Source organism: Camarhynchus parvulus, chromosome 1A, assembly GCF_901933205.1.
Source record: "Camarhynchus parvulus chromosome 1A, STF_HiC, whole genome shotgun sequence".
NCBI lineage: Eukaryota > Metazoa > Chordata > Aves > Passeriformes > Thraupidae > Camarhynchus > Camarhynchus parvulus.
Window position 1 is genome coordinate 64570484 of NC_044586.1, and position 15533 is coordinate 64586016.

The 15533-nt window shown below is 39.1% G+C and overlaps 1 protein-coding gene across 4 annotated transcripts in view; it reads left to right on the forward strand.

The window, feature by feature from the left end:
* USP6NL (USP6 N-terminal like) overlaps positions 1-15533 on the forward strand; it is a 113371-nt gene that overhangs the window by 69854 nt on the left and 27984 nt on the right. For all 4 annotated transcript variants that reach the window (XM_030959413.1, XM_030959410.1, XM_030959412.1 and 1 more), the window contains 2 exons: positions 2475-2514; positions 7242-7322. In XM_030959413.1, the coding sequence (XP_030815273.1) occupies positions 2475-2514; positions 7242-7322 (121 nt within the window). The remainder of the gene's footprint in view (positions 1-2474; positions 2515-7241; positions 7323-15533) is intronic.

Below are 15533 nucleotides of genomic sequence, written 5' to 3' on the forward strand. Positions count from 1 at the left end.
AGAAGGTACAATAAAATAACAGATTCATAGACATTAATTGATTTTGTGTCTGATTCTGCCTAATAAAAGAAAATCTCTAAGGTTTCTGTATAGAAAGCACACTAAATGGAAATACATTTATTTAAAGTACATTTAGGGGCCTGCACTGCCTTTCCTTCAGTCCTTGCAGGGTAGATTTTAATATTTACATATGTGAGGATAGGGGCATAGTTGATGCCATTTTGTTAATGGAGAGGGAGATCTCCAGGAACTCCTGCCTGTCCAGGGAGTTACTGAGCAGCCCCTGGCAATCCATTTGGCTTCTGTGCTGTTTGCCAGGTGCTCAGCAGCATCTTGGGGAATAAAAACAGGGGGCTGCCTTAATGTGCTGCTGTGGAATGTCAGTGTAGCAGCTCAAACAAATAATGAGCAGGACATGAGGGCAGCCTTTTCCTACTCAGGAGGTTCAGCCTTTTCTTTGTACACTGATGATAACTCACAAAATTAGCAGAGAGCAATTCATTAATAAATCACTAGAACTCATTCTCCCTTTGTGAAAAATAAGATTTGATTAATCTTTCATGTGGTCAGCTTCCATGCCAGTGGGAGGAGAAGCTGTCAAGTGGTACCAGTTCAGCAGAGGAGCTGCTGTGGCCGCTGTGAGTCCGTGGGGATGTGGAGCTGGCAGATCCTTGCCTTGCAGGCAGCACTGCAGGAAAAAGAAAAAGAGTTTGTTGTGTGCCCAGCCAGCTGCTGGTGTGACCTCGTAGGGCTGGAAGAATGAGGCTGCTGTGGGAGGCTCTGCAGGGTAGGCAGGGCCTGCAACTGTCACCGAAGGATTGGAAATTTCAGGTGATGTGGGAAGGCCTAGCAGTCTTTGTGCATCAAACCAAACAACAACCACCCCAAGCAGATTGTATTAAATTGAATTTTTTCTTCCCCTTTGCTTTTTCGTTCCACTTCAAATAAGCTTTCTAGAATTTCTAGATGATATGTGGCATACAAAGGGCCTGCTTTCAGCTGATTTAGTTATGTGAGAGCATGCACAATACTATAGTTTTGTTACCATTTACAAATAACACTGACTAGAGGTTGTTTCTAGTGTGTTAGATGTTGATCAGGAGTTTTTTTGATTATGTTGTTATTCAGCAAGAAAACTTTCAGATATTTGTTAAGTGCTTCTAAATGAACGAATTCTGCTTTTTGCAGTGCTGCTCAAAAGCAACAGTCTTGATTTTAAAGTTAGTTTCTGAGCTGTGGACTGGAAAATTTGACTTGTGTGTGGTGTGTGTGTTGACTTGTGTGTGTTGTTAGACTTGTCTGTGAAGGTGTTGATGGGAGCAAGTTTTTTCCATTAGATGAAGTGGTTCAAATGTATTTCTTCATTCTGTATTTCTTTATTCAAATATAACTTCTGAATCTGAAACAGCATCATATAAATGCAATGAGATTGAATTACAATGCCAGTGTTTTGCATCAGAGTGTTCTTACACCGACTGCAGCCTTCACCAAGGTCACCCTTGCACAGAGTGGATACAGGTCTAAAATACTGATGGTTAATAGCTTCTCTGTAGAAAGCTATAATGATGTGGGTATGAGGTTTTTTTTCATAATATTAAGACTCAGTAGGAATTTTCAAAAGTATTTCATGTGTTTCCTGTGTTTTAGTCCCTTTTAACCATGGTTTTGTTGGGTGTGTTATTTATCTGACCTCAAGAGCAGAAGGGAGTTGCTTGTTACAATTGAGCTGCTGTTTTCAGAAGCTGCAGGGGAAGGCAGGCTCTCTTGGTATCAAGGTGGCCAAGTTGCTTTTGAGAGGAAAAGCACAGATTTCTTGGCTAAGAAAAACAGAAGTCAGAGGCCTCAGAATGAAATGAAAGGAATTGAAAGTCTGAAGATATATCAGGTCAAAGGTTGCTCTTCAAGCCTTTAATTCCTAAGCTGCCTTTTTAGGCTTAGGGTAAGAAGTGAGAAGACTTTAATTTTTAGTATTAATTAGGTACCTAGTAAAAAAATTAGTAAAAACTATTTTTTTTTTTTCTGCTACTTCCTGCTTGTTACTTAGAGTGAGATTTGTAGTTTTGAGAACCTGTGAGTTAACTCTCCTAAGTCAAGCAAAGTCTCAGTGCCTTTCCTTGAGCACAGTAGTAAAGGAGGAAGTTTTTTTTTTGGTTGGTAAATCAGCTAACAATAGTATGGTCAAAGAAAACAAAACAAAAATAATTTGGGTTTCAGGTTAGTAGTACAGCACAGAGTGCTTTTATAGAAGAAAAAAAAGTTTTCTTAAACTATGCAATATTTTCCTTAAGTTATGCAACTACTTTGATTTAAAATCCTAGTTCTGTACTTAAAATATTAGTTCTTTACAGTTCAGAATTCTTGTTCACTTGTTACTACAAATTGCTGGTGTAACTGCTGACTTGTAAGAACCTATACAGAAATGATTTTGTGCCAAGAACAACCAAGACTAATGCAGACTTTATCTTTGTTTTCAGTCCAGAGGAGCTTCCCGTCCATGATGCAGTGATAGAAAAGGTAAGTCCACTGTCCTCCAGCTTTTACTAGTAAGTAAACATCTACAGATTTACAGCTTTTAAAAATATAAATCATTGTGAAATGTGTTGATGAAGCATTTTAGTGATTTGCATTTCCAGAGAAGCACATTCTAAGTCCCCTGTGAGCTGTGTCCTTGAGGCCACATTAACTCACCCACAGATCCCTGGAGGCCCACTTGTTTTTACATTTGCTCCTGTCAGTGAGAGTGAATATTCCTCTCCCATTATGTGAAGGAAATGGAGCTACTTAAGAGCTCACACCCAGCTCTGCTCTGAAAGAGTGAAAGCTGTGCTCCTGTGCCAGGAGCTGCCATCAGCTGTGCAGGGGATGGATGATGTGAGTGAGGTGGTGGCACTGACACCCAGCTGTGTGCTGCTGTCCTGAGGAGCCTGGGCTGCTTTGCTGCTTTGGGAAATGGTGACAAATATCCTGCTGCCACCACAGTGTGATGTGGTGTGACCTCCCTTGTAATGCTGAGTTGCTGAGCTGGGTGTATTTCAGATGTGCAGGTCCTGTTGGCAGCTGCTGTGGGTCCTGGTCTGAAATTCCTTCTGCTGCTGGAGGGTTCTGGGGAAGTAGTTTGACAACTGATGTGTTGGGAATGTGGAAAAACAATGGGGAACTGAATTTCTGCTTGTCTGGGCCTAGTTACTGTTGGTATTTCCCCTTGGTCAGTCGGGTCTGTTGTTACCTCCAAGACCAAATCAAATCAGAAAACTCAAGTATTTAAAGTTGTAAGTTTAAGTTAGCCCTCTTGGCTGCACAGATCACTAGAATACATGGAAAAAGGGTGGAATGACTTATTTCAAGGCAGCTTAGCTCTTTAAGTGTTAAGAACAGCAGTGCTTCTGAAAATTAATTATTTTGTGCTTCAATTATATACTGAAGCTAGTAAGAGATGCTTACTGTGAAAGAGTAGAACTTGTAAACCTCTTTTGTTTTGCCTTGGTTCATGTGTGGTTTTGCATACACAGCCTGAAATAGCTGCCTTTTCCTGCCATGTTTCATTACATTTAATAACACACTGAGTGTATGTATAATTTCATTTCCATCAGAAGGACACAGCAGGGGGGGTGAGTCTCTGAGCAGAAATATTAGGCAGCTTGCAGCTACTCTGGTAGGTGTGTTTTGAATTCTGATTCACTGTGGCTTTGTAGTTAGCCTTAAATTATTTGAGGGAAATATTGTCTTGGTTCTCTGTCCCAAATTCTGTTTGTGCTCTCTCTAAGCATCAGCAAAGAAACTCTATTTATGCAGTCAGTGTTAAATTGCAAGTCTAGTGTGTTTTAATAATCATCCAGTGATGCTCCTGGTTACACTCCTGATGGTATCCTGACCTCTGCTGGTCTGAGCTTTATCTGGCTCCTGTCAGAATCTGCAATTTTCAAGATACCATCCATAAGGATTACTGTGTTATGTTAATGTAGGCTAAGATTAAAAGCTTTCTGCACAATGCCTTTTGAAGTCACTCAGCAGAACTGTTTATGCTTTCCTCTTGCCTTGTGAATTTTAAAAAATATTCCTAACTCAAGTTTTCATATCATTTGGAACTTATGTAAAAGGTTGATATCCTTGTGAATTTGGAATCTGTCCTTCAGACACAAAAAACCCCTTAGGCTGGGATTGCTGTGTGTGTATTTGTGTGTGTGTGTATTTTTGGTCATAATACCTTTACTCTGCATTAACAGTAATAATTACTCATTTGGGTGCTTCATTACTTTGCTGTACATTTGATGCCTCAAATGTATCAAATCATTGTCCTACATTATGAGCTATTTAACCTTGACATGAATAATCCAGCACATCTCAGATAAGACAAGGGGAGGAAAGATTTTCTGGAGGAGGAAAGGAGACTGAGAACTGACCTCAGGAAATCTGGAGTCTGGGTCTGACTCTGATTTTGAAGTTCTATGAAATGTTTTGTAAGTAATTTTCAGTTAGGTTTTGTCATTGGTTTACTTGATTATAAGTTCTCTGGGGAGCAGTTCAGCAAGTTCTGGTTTTGTGGGAGGTTTCTGCTGAAGCTTTGCTTTAAGCCTCAGCCCCTGGCACATGTGCTCTCCAGGAAGGTGGAGTGCTGCACACGAGAGGGATGCTTGGCAATTTCATTATTTTTGTGCTTTCACTAGTGCATTGTTTACTGACAGGAGAGTAGAAACCAGCTCTGCTTCAATTAGGGATTCTGTTACTCCCAATGGCAAAAATGCTTCAAAGTGTAAAATGTACTCAGAAGACAGATAAATGGATTTTTTTTTCTTTTTTTTGGTGACAACTACATGTAACTTGTCTGAAAGAGCAGTAGCAGCATCCCTCTGCTCTGCAATGAGCTGCCTCAGATCTGTCTGTTTTCAGTGTTGTACCTGTTAGACATAAAAGTGAACATAATTCAGAAAGGAAAAGAAATGGCTAAAAGTTTTCAAGAACCGAACACCAAAATAATTGCTATTTTGACTACAGTAGCATCACTTGAGAATGGGTAAATTGACACAAAGACATAAAAGCTTGAACAAACATACAATTGAAGTGAACTTCTGTCTCAAAAGACCAAAAATCTTGAAAGCAGATCAAACATACAAACAAAAAGACTGTGGAAGGAGATAGGATTTTATTTTTCTTACCAATTACATGAACAACCTGTTGAGGGCAGAGACCTTTCCTGACTTCCTGTTATTCCTGCAGGAATAAAAACCATGCCTAAAGAACAGCTGCTTTAAGAGATGTTGAAAATGCTGATTCCTTAAAGGGGTTGCAAGTGTGAAGGAGAATCAGAAACAGTGTTGTGAAATCTTGGAAACAATAGTTTTTCTAGCCTTGCCCTCTAAAAAGTCTTAAGAAATGTCTTTTTAAAAAAATGCAAAAGCTTTTATTTGAAATTTAATTTGAGATCTTGCCCAATACAGCCAGAACCTGAACAGGAGTGTGGGCAGTTGGTTGCAACATGAGTACTTAGGTAAGGTTGAAAGAGTAGAGGCACTTCTTTTCCCCATTACATTTTTATACTTGTGTCAGGCTTACAGAATTTGAATACAAACAAAAAACAACTTAAAAATCCAAACCAACTTCTTTCCAGGATATTTTGTGGACCTATCATACATAGTTGGGGTGGACCTAAACTTCAACCAGTTATACTTCTGCTAATGCAAGGCTTTGGGCTCCTGGATTAAAGAAGTTCAGGAAGTTAAAGAAGCTCATTGTATTGCATTAGTAGCCAAGAAAGAATGCACAAATTCTGATGGGTAAAAGCTAGAAGTAAAATTAGGATTCTGTTGGGACAATAAGTAGCAATTTTCTTTTATATTCCTCCCAACATTTTGGATGCAATGGACTTTATAAATACTTAATGAAAATATTTATAGCTTTTCAGCATCCTGTGGAGCTTTAAAATGAAACTTACATTGCTACCTGATTGAATCACTAACCATGTGAATATCCTTTCTGTCTTTATTAATCCCTGGATTTGAAGTTGGAGGTAGAGGGCCTGTCCTTCACACTAAAACTAAATAATTTTTTTATATTCAACTCTGAGGAGAAAGCAGTAGCCACACGCATTCATTTTTTTGCTTTCACCTTTCCAGTCTGGATCTTCGGCTCCAAAGCTTTATGAGAGAGTGGAAACAGTCTCATTAAAACATGTAACAACACACAGCTAACTATTAACTTTGTAGCATAATCAGAGATACTTTGCAAAATGTAAAACTGAGCTGTAAAACGAAGTGCTAAAAGTCTTATCAGTAGAGATAACAAAATACAGATTTTTGGTTGTGTGGTGCCAAAGTGCCTTGAAATTCTGTGGGCTAAGATAGCTGATTCCAAGTGCTTGTTTGGTTCCCAAATTTGAGAAGTTGATGGCAACTGTAGCAATATTTTTATAGACAGAAGGGCACTCTCTAAGGTGGTAGGGCTGTACTTGCTAGACTACTTAATGTAACTATTTATTTTGAGAAAATGGGGTTTGTTTTGATTTGGATTCTCATTCTGTCACCTTGTTAGTGAAATATTCTTGTCAGTAATAAAATTTAAGCTAATAGATCTTCAGTAGATATCCTTGATGTTAAGTTACAGGGTAATTCAGGTGAAAATGTGCCTGAATTCTTCAGGAGGAAAATTATGACAAGGATTTCTAGCTTTTAATATCTAAAAATTAAAGCTTTCTTCCCAGTTCTGCTCCTTCACTGTCACTCTTGCATGCATTTGCTTTTGTTCATTTTTTACTGTGTGCCTTTTAAGAAGGGATGGTTTGTGTGATCACTTGCAAACAGAAGCTGATGATGTTTAGGGCAAGTCTGGGGAAAGAATATCATTTCAGAGACAGATAACTTTTAAGTGGCTTGCAGCAGAAATTATTTGCCTGAAAACTGAGTATAAAAACAAATGGAAGTTTTATTGTTTTGGATTTTTTTTTTTTTTTTTTTTGGTAACTTGTCAAATATGTAAGAAAGAAACTTCTAGAAATCTTGTACTTAACCTCCTCTTATAAAATACAATTCATCCATAGTGCTGAAAATAAGAGTTTCTGCTTTTTGGTTGGCTGGTTTTTTGGATATTTTAAATGACCTGATGAAATGAACTATTTGCTGTTCTCAGATGACTGAATAAAAAATTCATGATGCTCTGTTAAACTTTTTCTTGTTCTTTTAAAAAAAACATAGACAACTTTATAAATGCATTTGTTTTGGAGATGCTAAAAATTTCTGATTCCTTTTCAGCAAAAGAACCTTGAAATTGAAAGAACTACAAAATGGCTTAAGATGCTGAAAAGCTGGGAAAAATACAAGAATACTGAAAAGGTAAAATTCTGCATGCTTTTGTCATTGGCTGTCATTTCAGAAAGAATGCATACCCTGAAATTCGATTGCCTGTGTTTGATATCTGAAAAAAAAACCAAACCCCAAACTGAAAAAATAAAGTTTTTTGTTCTTCCAAAATGCAGTAATACCTAATAACCCAATAGTACGTACCCAACAAAATTGGTGATCAAATGGAAGGAATTGTGTTCAGTGTATTCATGTGTGCAGAATGATCTGTGGACAGAGTCGGTCATGTCAGGTGTGCCATTAAATGCTAAATTCTTTTACTTGGTTTAAAAGCTAGGTGGGGACTTCATGTAACCAGTTTATTTGCTGGAATTGTGGTCTTGGTCATCTTAAAATCATGGAAGAATTTCAGCTGGAAAAAAATTTGCTGGAGAGGTTGTATTCCCAGCACTGGGCTCTGGGAGGGTTTTCATAGCTGCTCTTGTGGCTGTTTGGTGGAAAATGGCACAGAATCCCAAATTCAGATTCCTTCTACTCTTCAACACAGCTTAGGACTTGTGTTAAGCTGTTTTAACACAAGACAGCTTAACACAAGCTGTCTTTGCCTTTTCTGTTGGGACTTCTGTTGGTATAGCTCAGAATCTAGAAAGTTCATTTCCTTAAAATATGATGTGAATGCATGAAAAATAATTACTTGTTCCCAAAGTTTTTCTTATAATCTTACTTTCTGTCCTGCCATTTTGTCTGGGAGGAGAAAATAGGGTTCTTAACTGTTGTGACTTTGTTTCTTGTTCTGTTAATGTAGCAGTAAGGAGATTTTAAGATCAAATATGTTCCCAAGTCAAAGAGACAATAAAAAAACCCTCCATAACAGCTGCTTTATTTGCAAAGAGAATGTTAAATGTGACCTTTTAGGTAACCCAATAACCACGTGTCATCTAAGCAGCAGTGGTTGTGCTCTTCAGCCATTGGTGACATCAGTCCACGAGACAGTGACTTAAATAAATAATCCTCTCTTCACCAGGCATGCAGAAGGTCTGGCAGATCAGCTGAGCAGAAAGAGTTTCAGTTCATGTAACAAATTATAGGCTGAACTATAAATAGGGGCCGGAATAATTCAATATGTTCATAAAGGGATGAACTTCCCTTGAGGCTAGGAAAAAAAGTCACTCATTGTGGAACTCTAGTGAAGCACATGAGGTTTAAAAAACAAGGGTGTTTTCCTTATGCTATCTCACCTCTTAATGTGCTAAGTGAACCAGAAGATACACAATAAAGAATCAGCTGACTCCTCCTCCTGAGCATCCAGTGGAAAGTCAGACATTGTTTGTCACTGCTCTTTATGGAAAGCCTGGCCATGTTCTCAGAGCTGTGCAAAACTCACAATTAAAGGCAATTTTTATCTGGAAGTGTGTTGGAAGAATGCACCAGCCTTCCAAGCTCACATTCGTGAAGCATGGAAGGAGTAGTTGCAGGAACAGTTCCTGAGTCTTGTTTTCTGTCTTTACTTGACTGGATAAAGTGGTTAATGTTAGAAGAACAAATTGCTAAAGAAAATGAACAACCTGTGTGTTACAAGACTCACATCACCTGACACTGCCATGGTTTCTGTGCAGTCAGGCTGCTCCTGAAATGAATGTTCTTTAGAAACAGCACTGAAGGGAACATTGCAGCAACAGCAACAGTAACAGTGTTATAGGATTATAGATTATAATTGTACTGATGGTTTGGTTTTGGAAAATGGTGCATTTGAGACATGATTGTGTTCTTAAGTAGGAAGGAAGGGAGACCGAGAGAAAGTGATGGTCCCAAGTATACTGCAGGTATTGTACAAAATACAGGACTTTGGACAGCCTGTTTGTGATGAGCCTTCATAATATACAGCTGAGAGAGCTTTGCCTTGAAGGAATCTGTTCATACTGTACACATACTATAAATGAATCCTTATATTTGATTCCATTATTCCCAAACTGTCATATGCTTAATTGCAAACTACAGTTTTCATTCAGTACTCTTGCAGAGCTGCCTATAGGCTGCTTCTGATTTTTTTTTTCTATCATAACTTCCCAAAGAAAATGAATGAGAAAACATTAACACAGTGGTGAGTGTGTGTGTGCATTTGAGATGCAGAATATATACATATCTATAAATACACAAGAAAAGAAAGAAAGAAAGAAAGAAAAGAAAGAAAGAAAGAAAGAAAGAAAGAAATAGATGAGGCATCTGAAAACTTCATACTGTTTCGCCATTAGAACTCTTGTGCTAAACCTTGTAAAAAAGATGGGGTGGGGAATAGAGATTAGAAATGTATGCCTATGAGGAACTGGAAAAAGATGGAAGAATTGTCATATTGAGAGCAGAAATGTGCCAGGCTCTACCGTATTTGGGTAATAGTTGAGAGTTATTGAAGTATGATGTAATAAAGTGAGCCCATGTACAGCTCCATAACAATGTAGAGTCACAGAATCATTGAATGGCCTGGGGTGGAAAGGACCTCATTGATCATCAAGTTCCAGCCCCCTGCCATGAGCAGGGCCACCTTCCTCAGAGCTCCATCCAACCTGGCCTTGGACACTTGCTGGGATGGGGCAGTCAGAGTTTCTGTGGGAACCTGTGCCATGGTCTCACCATCCTCACAGGGAAGAATTTCTTCCTTATGTGGGAGGTTTTCTTGTTGCCTTTATGTCCTTGACCAGATTTGATCTCACCAGGGCTTCAGTTCTCCAACTGATCCCTGACTGCTTGGGCAATCTCTCTGTATTCCTCCAAACTGCCTGTCCTTGCTTCTTCCCCATAAGCTTCCTTTTTCTGTTTGAGATTGTCCAGGCACTCCTGTTCGTTCATAAAGGCCTCCTGGTGCTTTTGTCTGACTTGCGCTTTGTATATAAAACTCCTTGATTCCTGTGTGGTTATTTAGGCATCTCTTTCAGTGGAGTTGTCATGGTTCTTACAGATACCACTCTGAAGTGTGGAACTGCCCTGGTGTCTTTGCTTGATTGATATTTGTCAAAATAAAGCTTTCATCTCCCCATCAGTCATTTCTTATGCAGGAAGTGTCACAGGGCAGCAAAGTTTGTGTTTCAGCATGGTCCTTCTCTGTTTGTGCTTTTATTTCCTATTTGTATTCTACTGCTTAGTAGTTCAGGGTACAATCAACCACCCACAGATAGTAAATCCTTCCTGGCTTAGTATGATCATAACTTTCAGGAAAGATTAAATAAAACTGTTATATGTTGTATTCCCATTTGAGTATTTCCACCAAAGTATTTCTGTCTTTCCCTGTCTGCCTTCATCTATCTGTGATTGAAGTTGCCTAAATTGAAGGGGAAAGGAAGAAGAGAAACAATCAGGGTAGCTGCCATTTCCAGCTGTTCTGGCATTCACACACAGTGTAATAGTCAAGTCTCCAGTTCGTTTGGAGTCTGAACACAGAGCCTTAATGAAGAACCCTCTTTGCATTCCTGAGATTTTTCAATGAGATGGAGCAACTCTTCTGTTTGCACTTTTTCTTCCTTTTTTACAACCCACAGAAGCTGAAGAACCTCTAAAGGCAGCAGCCTTTATAAATATATTTTCTTTTCATTATAAATATACTTTCTTGTGAGACTTCAGATTTTAATTCTTATGCTTCTCATCACGGATTCTTTTTGAGGTGGCGGAATCCCTTTGCTACTTGTGCAGCTCTGCCTGACAGCTGAGAAAGTTTTATTTTCAAGAAAACCAACTTTATATCTTGCAGGAGCAATGAGGCCAATTGCCACTCTTCAGGCCAGTGCTGTGTGACAGTGGCCTCATTTCTCTTTCCAGAAACCAGTTGGGTTCGTGAACTGGAGCGATGGGGGCCAGGCAAAGAAGGGGAAGTTGTTTTCCAGGTGTTTTTGCATGTTGGACATTATGGCCTTCATTGAGATGATAGCTAAAAATTTTTTTTGTCTTCTTGCTTTGTAAGGGTTTTAGTTCATTCTGTATATTCAGAGTATTTATAGTCCAGTTTGTTTTTACATGAGAAGCTTCTTTGAATTCCCACACGATGGGGCCTCATTTAGTGTCAGCTTCTCCCACCTAACCTACTTTAGGATCAACAATCTTACTAGTAATTGCAGGAGTTTGACTGCTGTCCTTGTCTGAATATCAGCTTAGATGTGCTACAGAATTTAAACTTGTATTTTTATGTATCCTGTGTTTATATAATCATATGTATTGAGCATCACTTTCTTTTCTCGATGTCCTGTGCTTCTGGGAACATCCCAGATCCCATAGCCCCATTCTTTGAATGATGAATATCTTTATAGATTTGTCTTTTTATCTGAACTCTGTTTATGTATTTGTGCTTTGTTCTGAGTGATGATCTTAAGAAAGCCTTAATCTGCACAAATTATTTACAATTACTCACTATTTCATCTTCCTAGAAGCACAAGAAAAAAGTAACTTCCTGTAATTTCTACTTTCTGTTTTAATTATTAATTCAGAGGGAGCAGGAAAGTAGATGAGAATTCTGCAAGTATACAGATACAAGCAGCATTTCTCAGCAGATGTTTTACCTGGTATTACATAAGGACATAAAAGACAGCAGAGGGCACTAGCATGGTGCTTATGGTAAAGACATTCAGCTAGCTAGTAATCAGTGTGCTCATTTATATTTTCTTTAACTGTTTGGTGACTGAATGATTATCAGACATGAATTTTGCAGTGAAGTGTGTGTGAGTTCCCCCCCAACACTCCCCAAGATGCAGCACAAGCACAGCTGTGTAATTTTCACAAAACTGCAGCATTGCACAGGGTCACAGAAAGGTTGGGCTTGGAAGGGGCCTCTGGAGGTCACCTGATCCAGCACTTGCTTGAGCTGCCCAGAACCATGTCCTGATGGCTTTTGAGATTTCCAAGGTTGGAGACACCACAACCTGACTGAGTGACCTGTGCCACTGCTCTGTCACTCTCACAGTGAAAATGTGTTTCCTGATGTTCAAAGGGAATCTCCACTGTTTCAGTTTGTGCCCATTGCCTCTGGTTGTGTGAGTGCACAGCACTGAACAGAGCCTGGCTCTGTTCTTTTTGCGCTCTCCCTTCAGGGTGGTGCTACAGACAAATTGATCAGATCCCCCTGAGCCTTCTTTGCTCCTGGCTAAACAGTCCCAGCCCTCTCAGCCTCTCCTCATGGCAGAGGTGGTGAAGTTTCATCATCTCTGTAGCCCTTTGCAATGTGTCCATGTCTGTCTTGTATTGAGAACTGGTATTGTATTTGTGGGGTCCCTTGTGGCAGGAAGGAATGGTGAATCTGACTCCATGTTCTCAGAAAGTTAATTTATTACTTCATGATACTATATTATGTTAAAGAATACTATACTATACTGAAGAATACAGAAAGGATACTTACAGAAGGCTAAAAAGATAATAATGAAAACTCATGTTTCTCTCCAGAGCCCCAACACAGCTTGGCCCTGATTGGCCAATAAGTCCAAACAATTCACATGAAACCAATGAAACAATCACCTGTGGGTAAACAATCTCCAAACACATTCCACATGAGCACAACACAGGAGAAGCAAATGAGATAAGAATTGTTTTCCTTTTTCTCTGAGGCTTCTCAGCTTCCCAGGAGAAACTCCTGGGTGAAGGGATTTTTCAGAAAAAATGAGTGTGACAAGCTGGATTCACTGTGCTGAGCAGAGGGAAAGGATCCCCTCCCTCAGCCTGCTGGGAATGCTTTTGTCTGGTGCAGCCCAGGATACCACTGGTCATCTTTGCTTCAAGGGGACTGCCCCAGCTCCTGCTCAGCTTGGTGTCCACCAGGACCCCCAGGACCCCCAGATCCTTTTCTTCTGAGCTGTTTTCTGGCTGGTGACCCCTGGAATGTTCTGGTGCCTGGGGTTGTTCCTTCCCAGGTGCAGGACTTTGCACCTCTCCTTGTTGAACTCTGTGAGGTTCCTGGCAGCCCATGTCTCCAGCTTGTTAACATCCCTCTGGGTGGCAGCAGAGCCCTCTTGGTGTATCAGCCACTCCTCTCAGTTTTCCATTAGATATGAAATTTTTCACACTCGTTTCCATGTTCTTGTTTGTGCACTGAAGCCCATGCCAGACTGACATTTCTCTCCTCTATATCAGATAGTGAAAGTCTTTGGTTTTGTGTTCTGCTGCGTCTGTAGGCAGGATCTGGTAATGACTTGGGATGACTGAGAGCTTTTTCTCTGCCTCAATAAAAGAAGAGATGGAGCAGCAGAGTCAGTTGAACACAGATCTAAAATGGTTTGCAAGAAGCTGTGAATGTTCTTTGGGTTTATTCTGCCAGGTAGTGCAACAATTCAGAACTTAGCTACTAAAAATGTTTGCTTTCCTGCTGTGTTTTTTTTTTTTTTGCATAGCTGTAGTTGGCTGATGAAACTGTTCACCTCTCTGTCCTTTCTGTTCTTCATAAAGTTATGTTTGCAACTCACTTTTCAAACTTTTCTGTGAAAAGTGCTTCCACAGTTCTCTCTCTCAGTTCACTCAGTTTTTACTTACTGTTTTAAGAGCTCTTCTAGCATTTGGCTGTTTCAATCTAGACAGTGCAGAAGATGGGAAAATTTTAAATGCCATGAACTCCTCTGAAACTAGAGATTCATCTCCTTCAGTTTTATTTTCCAAAAAAATCCTGAACAGCTCCACAATTTGGATAGATAGTTTGAATTGTTATAATTCTGTTTGGGTAAGAAGCTATTATTATAAAGGATTATTTCTGGCCTTTTATATCTACCTGACCTTCTCCCAAAATATTAATTTATACGACAACAGTAGTCTTGAGAATTTTTTTTTCAACCAGTTGTCTTCATTAATAACCTTTTGTTCTTGGAGACATTTGAAAATGAGTTACAAAATGATAATGAGCTGACAAAAATGTTTGTTGTGAAGGTACTCTGTTGCTGCACATGGGTCTGAGGAATAAAACTACCTGTCACTGAGGACATAGATTACTGCATGTTTTTTTCCATAGTTTTCTTCCAAATTTCCAGAAAAGATGTTGCAAATTTGGCTCATTCTGCTTTCTAGTAGACAGGCTAATCTCTTCCTAGGACAACTCCTCTGCAGTTGGGGGTGTTTGGCTTTCAAAAGACTGAATTTTCTTCTCTCCCACAAGCAGGTACCTTTGTGTCTGGGTTGGCACACACTGAAATCCTGTGTGACCTGAGCTCAGGGTATCCATCTGTAGAGAAGGCTGCTTTGGAGCTCTGTATGTTGTTCTTCATCTTTACAGAAAAAACTCTACTGGCACAGCTGTGCTCACACTGCAAGTGTTGCTGCTTTAGCATTCTTTGTGTTAATGCAGCAAAGTTTTCTTCATGAAGCACAACATTTTTTTTTGTGGACAGCCTCCAGGATGGCTGTTGTATCTTATACAAGTTTATGTTTTTCATTTGAAAAAGGAGCAAGGAAAGAAACTCATAACCTTACTTGTGCAAGAGTTAGAGATTCTGCAATCCAGACACAAATCCTTGCTGGCATTAAAGACACCTTTAAAGATCTGATATATTCCAAACGGCAGGAGGGTTGGAAATACACTGCAATGAGGGGTTCATTAATTTCCCAAAACTGGAGATGTGAAATATGTGAAAAGAAAAACAGCCCTGTCTTTGAGGAGGACATTGCTTTTAAACTATTTCTTACTGCAAACATAACTTTTATAAAAATGTTTAAAGGAAGTGGTAGCTTTGTCAACTGAAATTTTTAAGGTCTAACTTCCATTGTGGGATAAACATGAAGAAAAATTGGAGAGTGGTTGTCTGTGGTTTGTTCTCTTTTAAACCTAATTGTCTCCCTGTGTAATCATTAAAATAATGGTAAAAACATAATTTCAGAAAGGTTCATTTTCTGTGTCACAGTTGTCTTTTTAATATTCCTTGTCTTAGATATGTCTTCAAAGATGATAACACCTTTTTGTGTTCTTTTGTTGGTTTTTTTTGCAAATGTTTTAATATGCATGTAGGAGATTGATTATTAGTTTAGAAATAGAATGTGAGATCTGTCAGCTTTAGAAATGGCACATTGTGGTTTTTTGTGGTCTCACAAAAGGTTTGTTTCCTTGCACACATACATTTGAGCATACTGTCACAGTTTTAAAGGAATTCAAAAATCAGTTCTGCTTTTGGGTTTTTACGATAATTTTTAGAGCTTTGTGATTTTGCTGCTTGCTTTTTTGCTATTTCTATTTATAGGCTGCAATTACAGTGAGTTATTTGTGGCTTATCCTGAAATAGCGTTGCTAAGAATCTA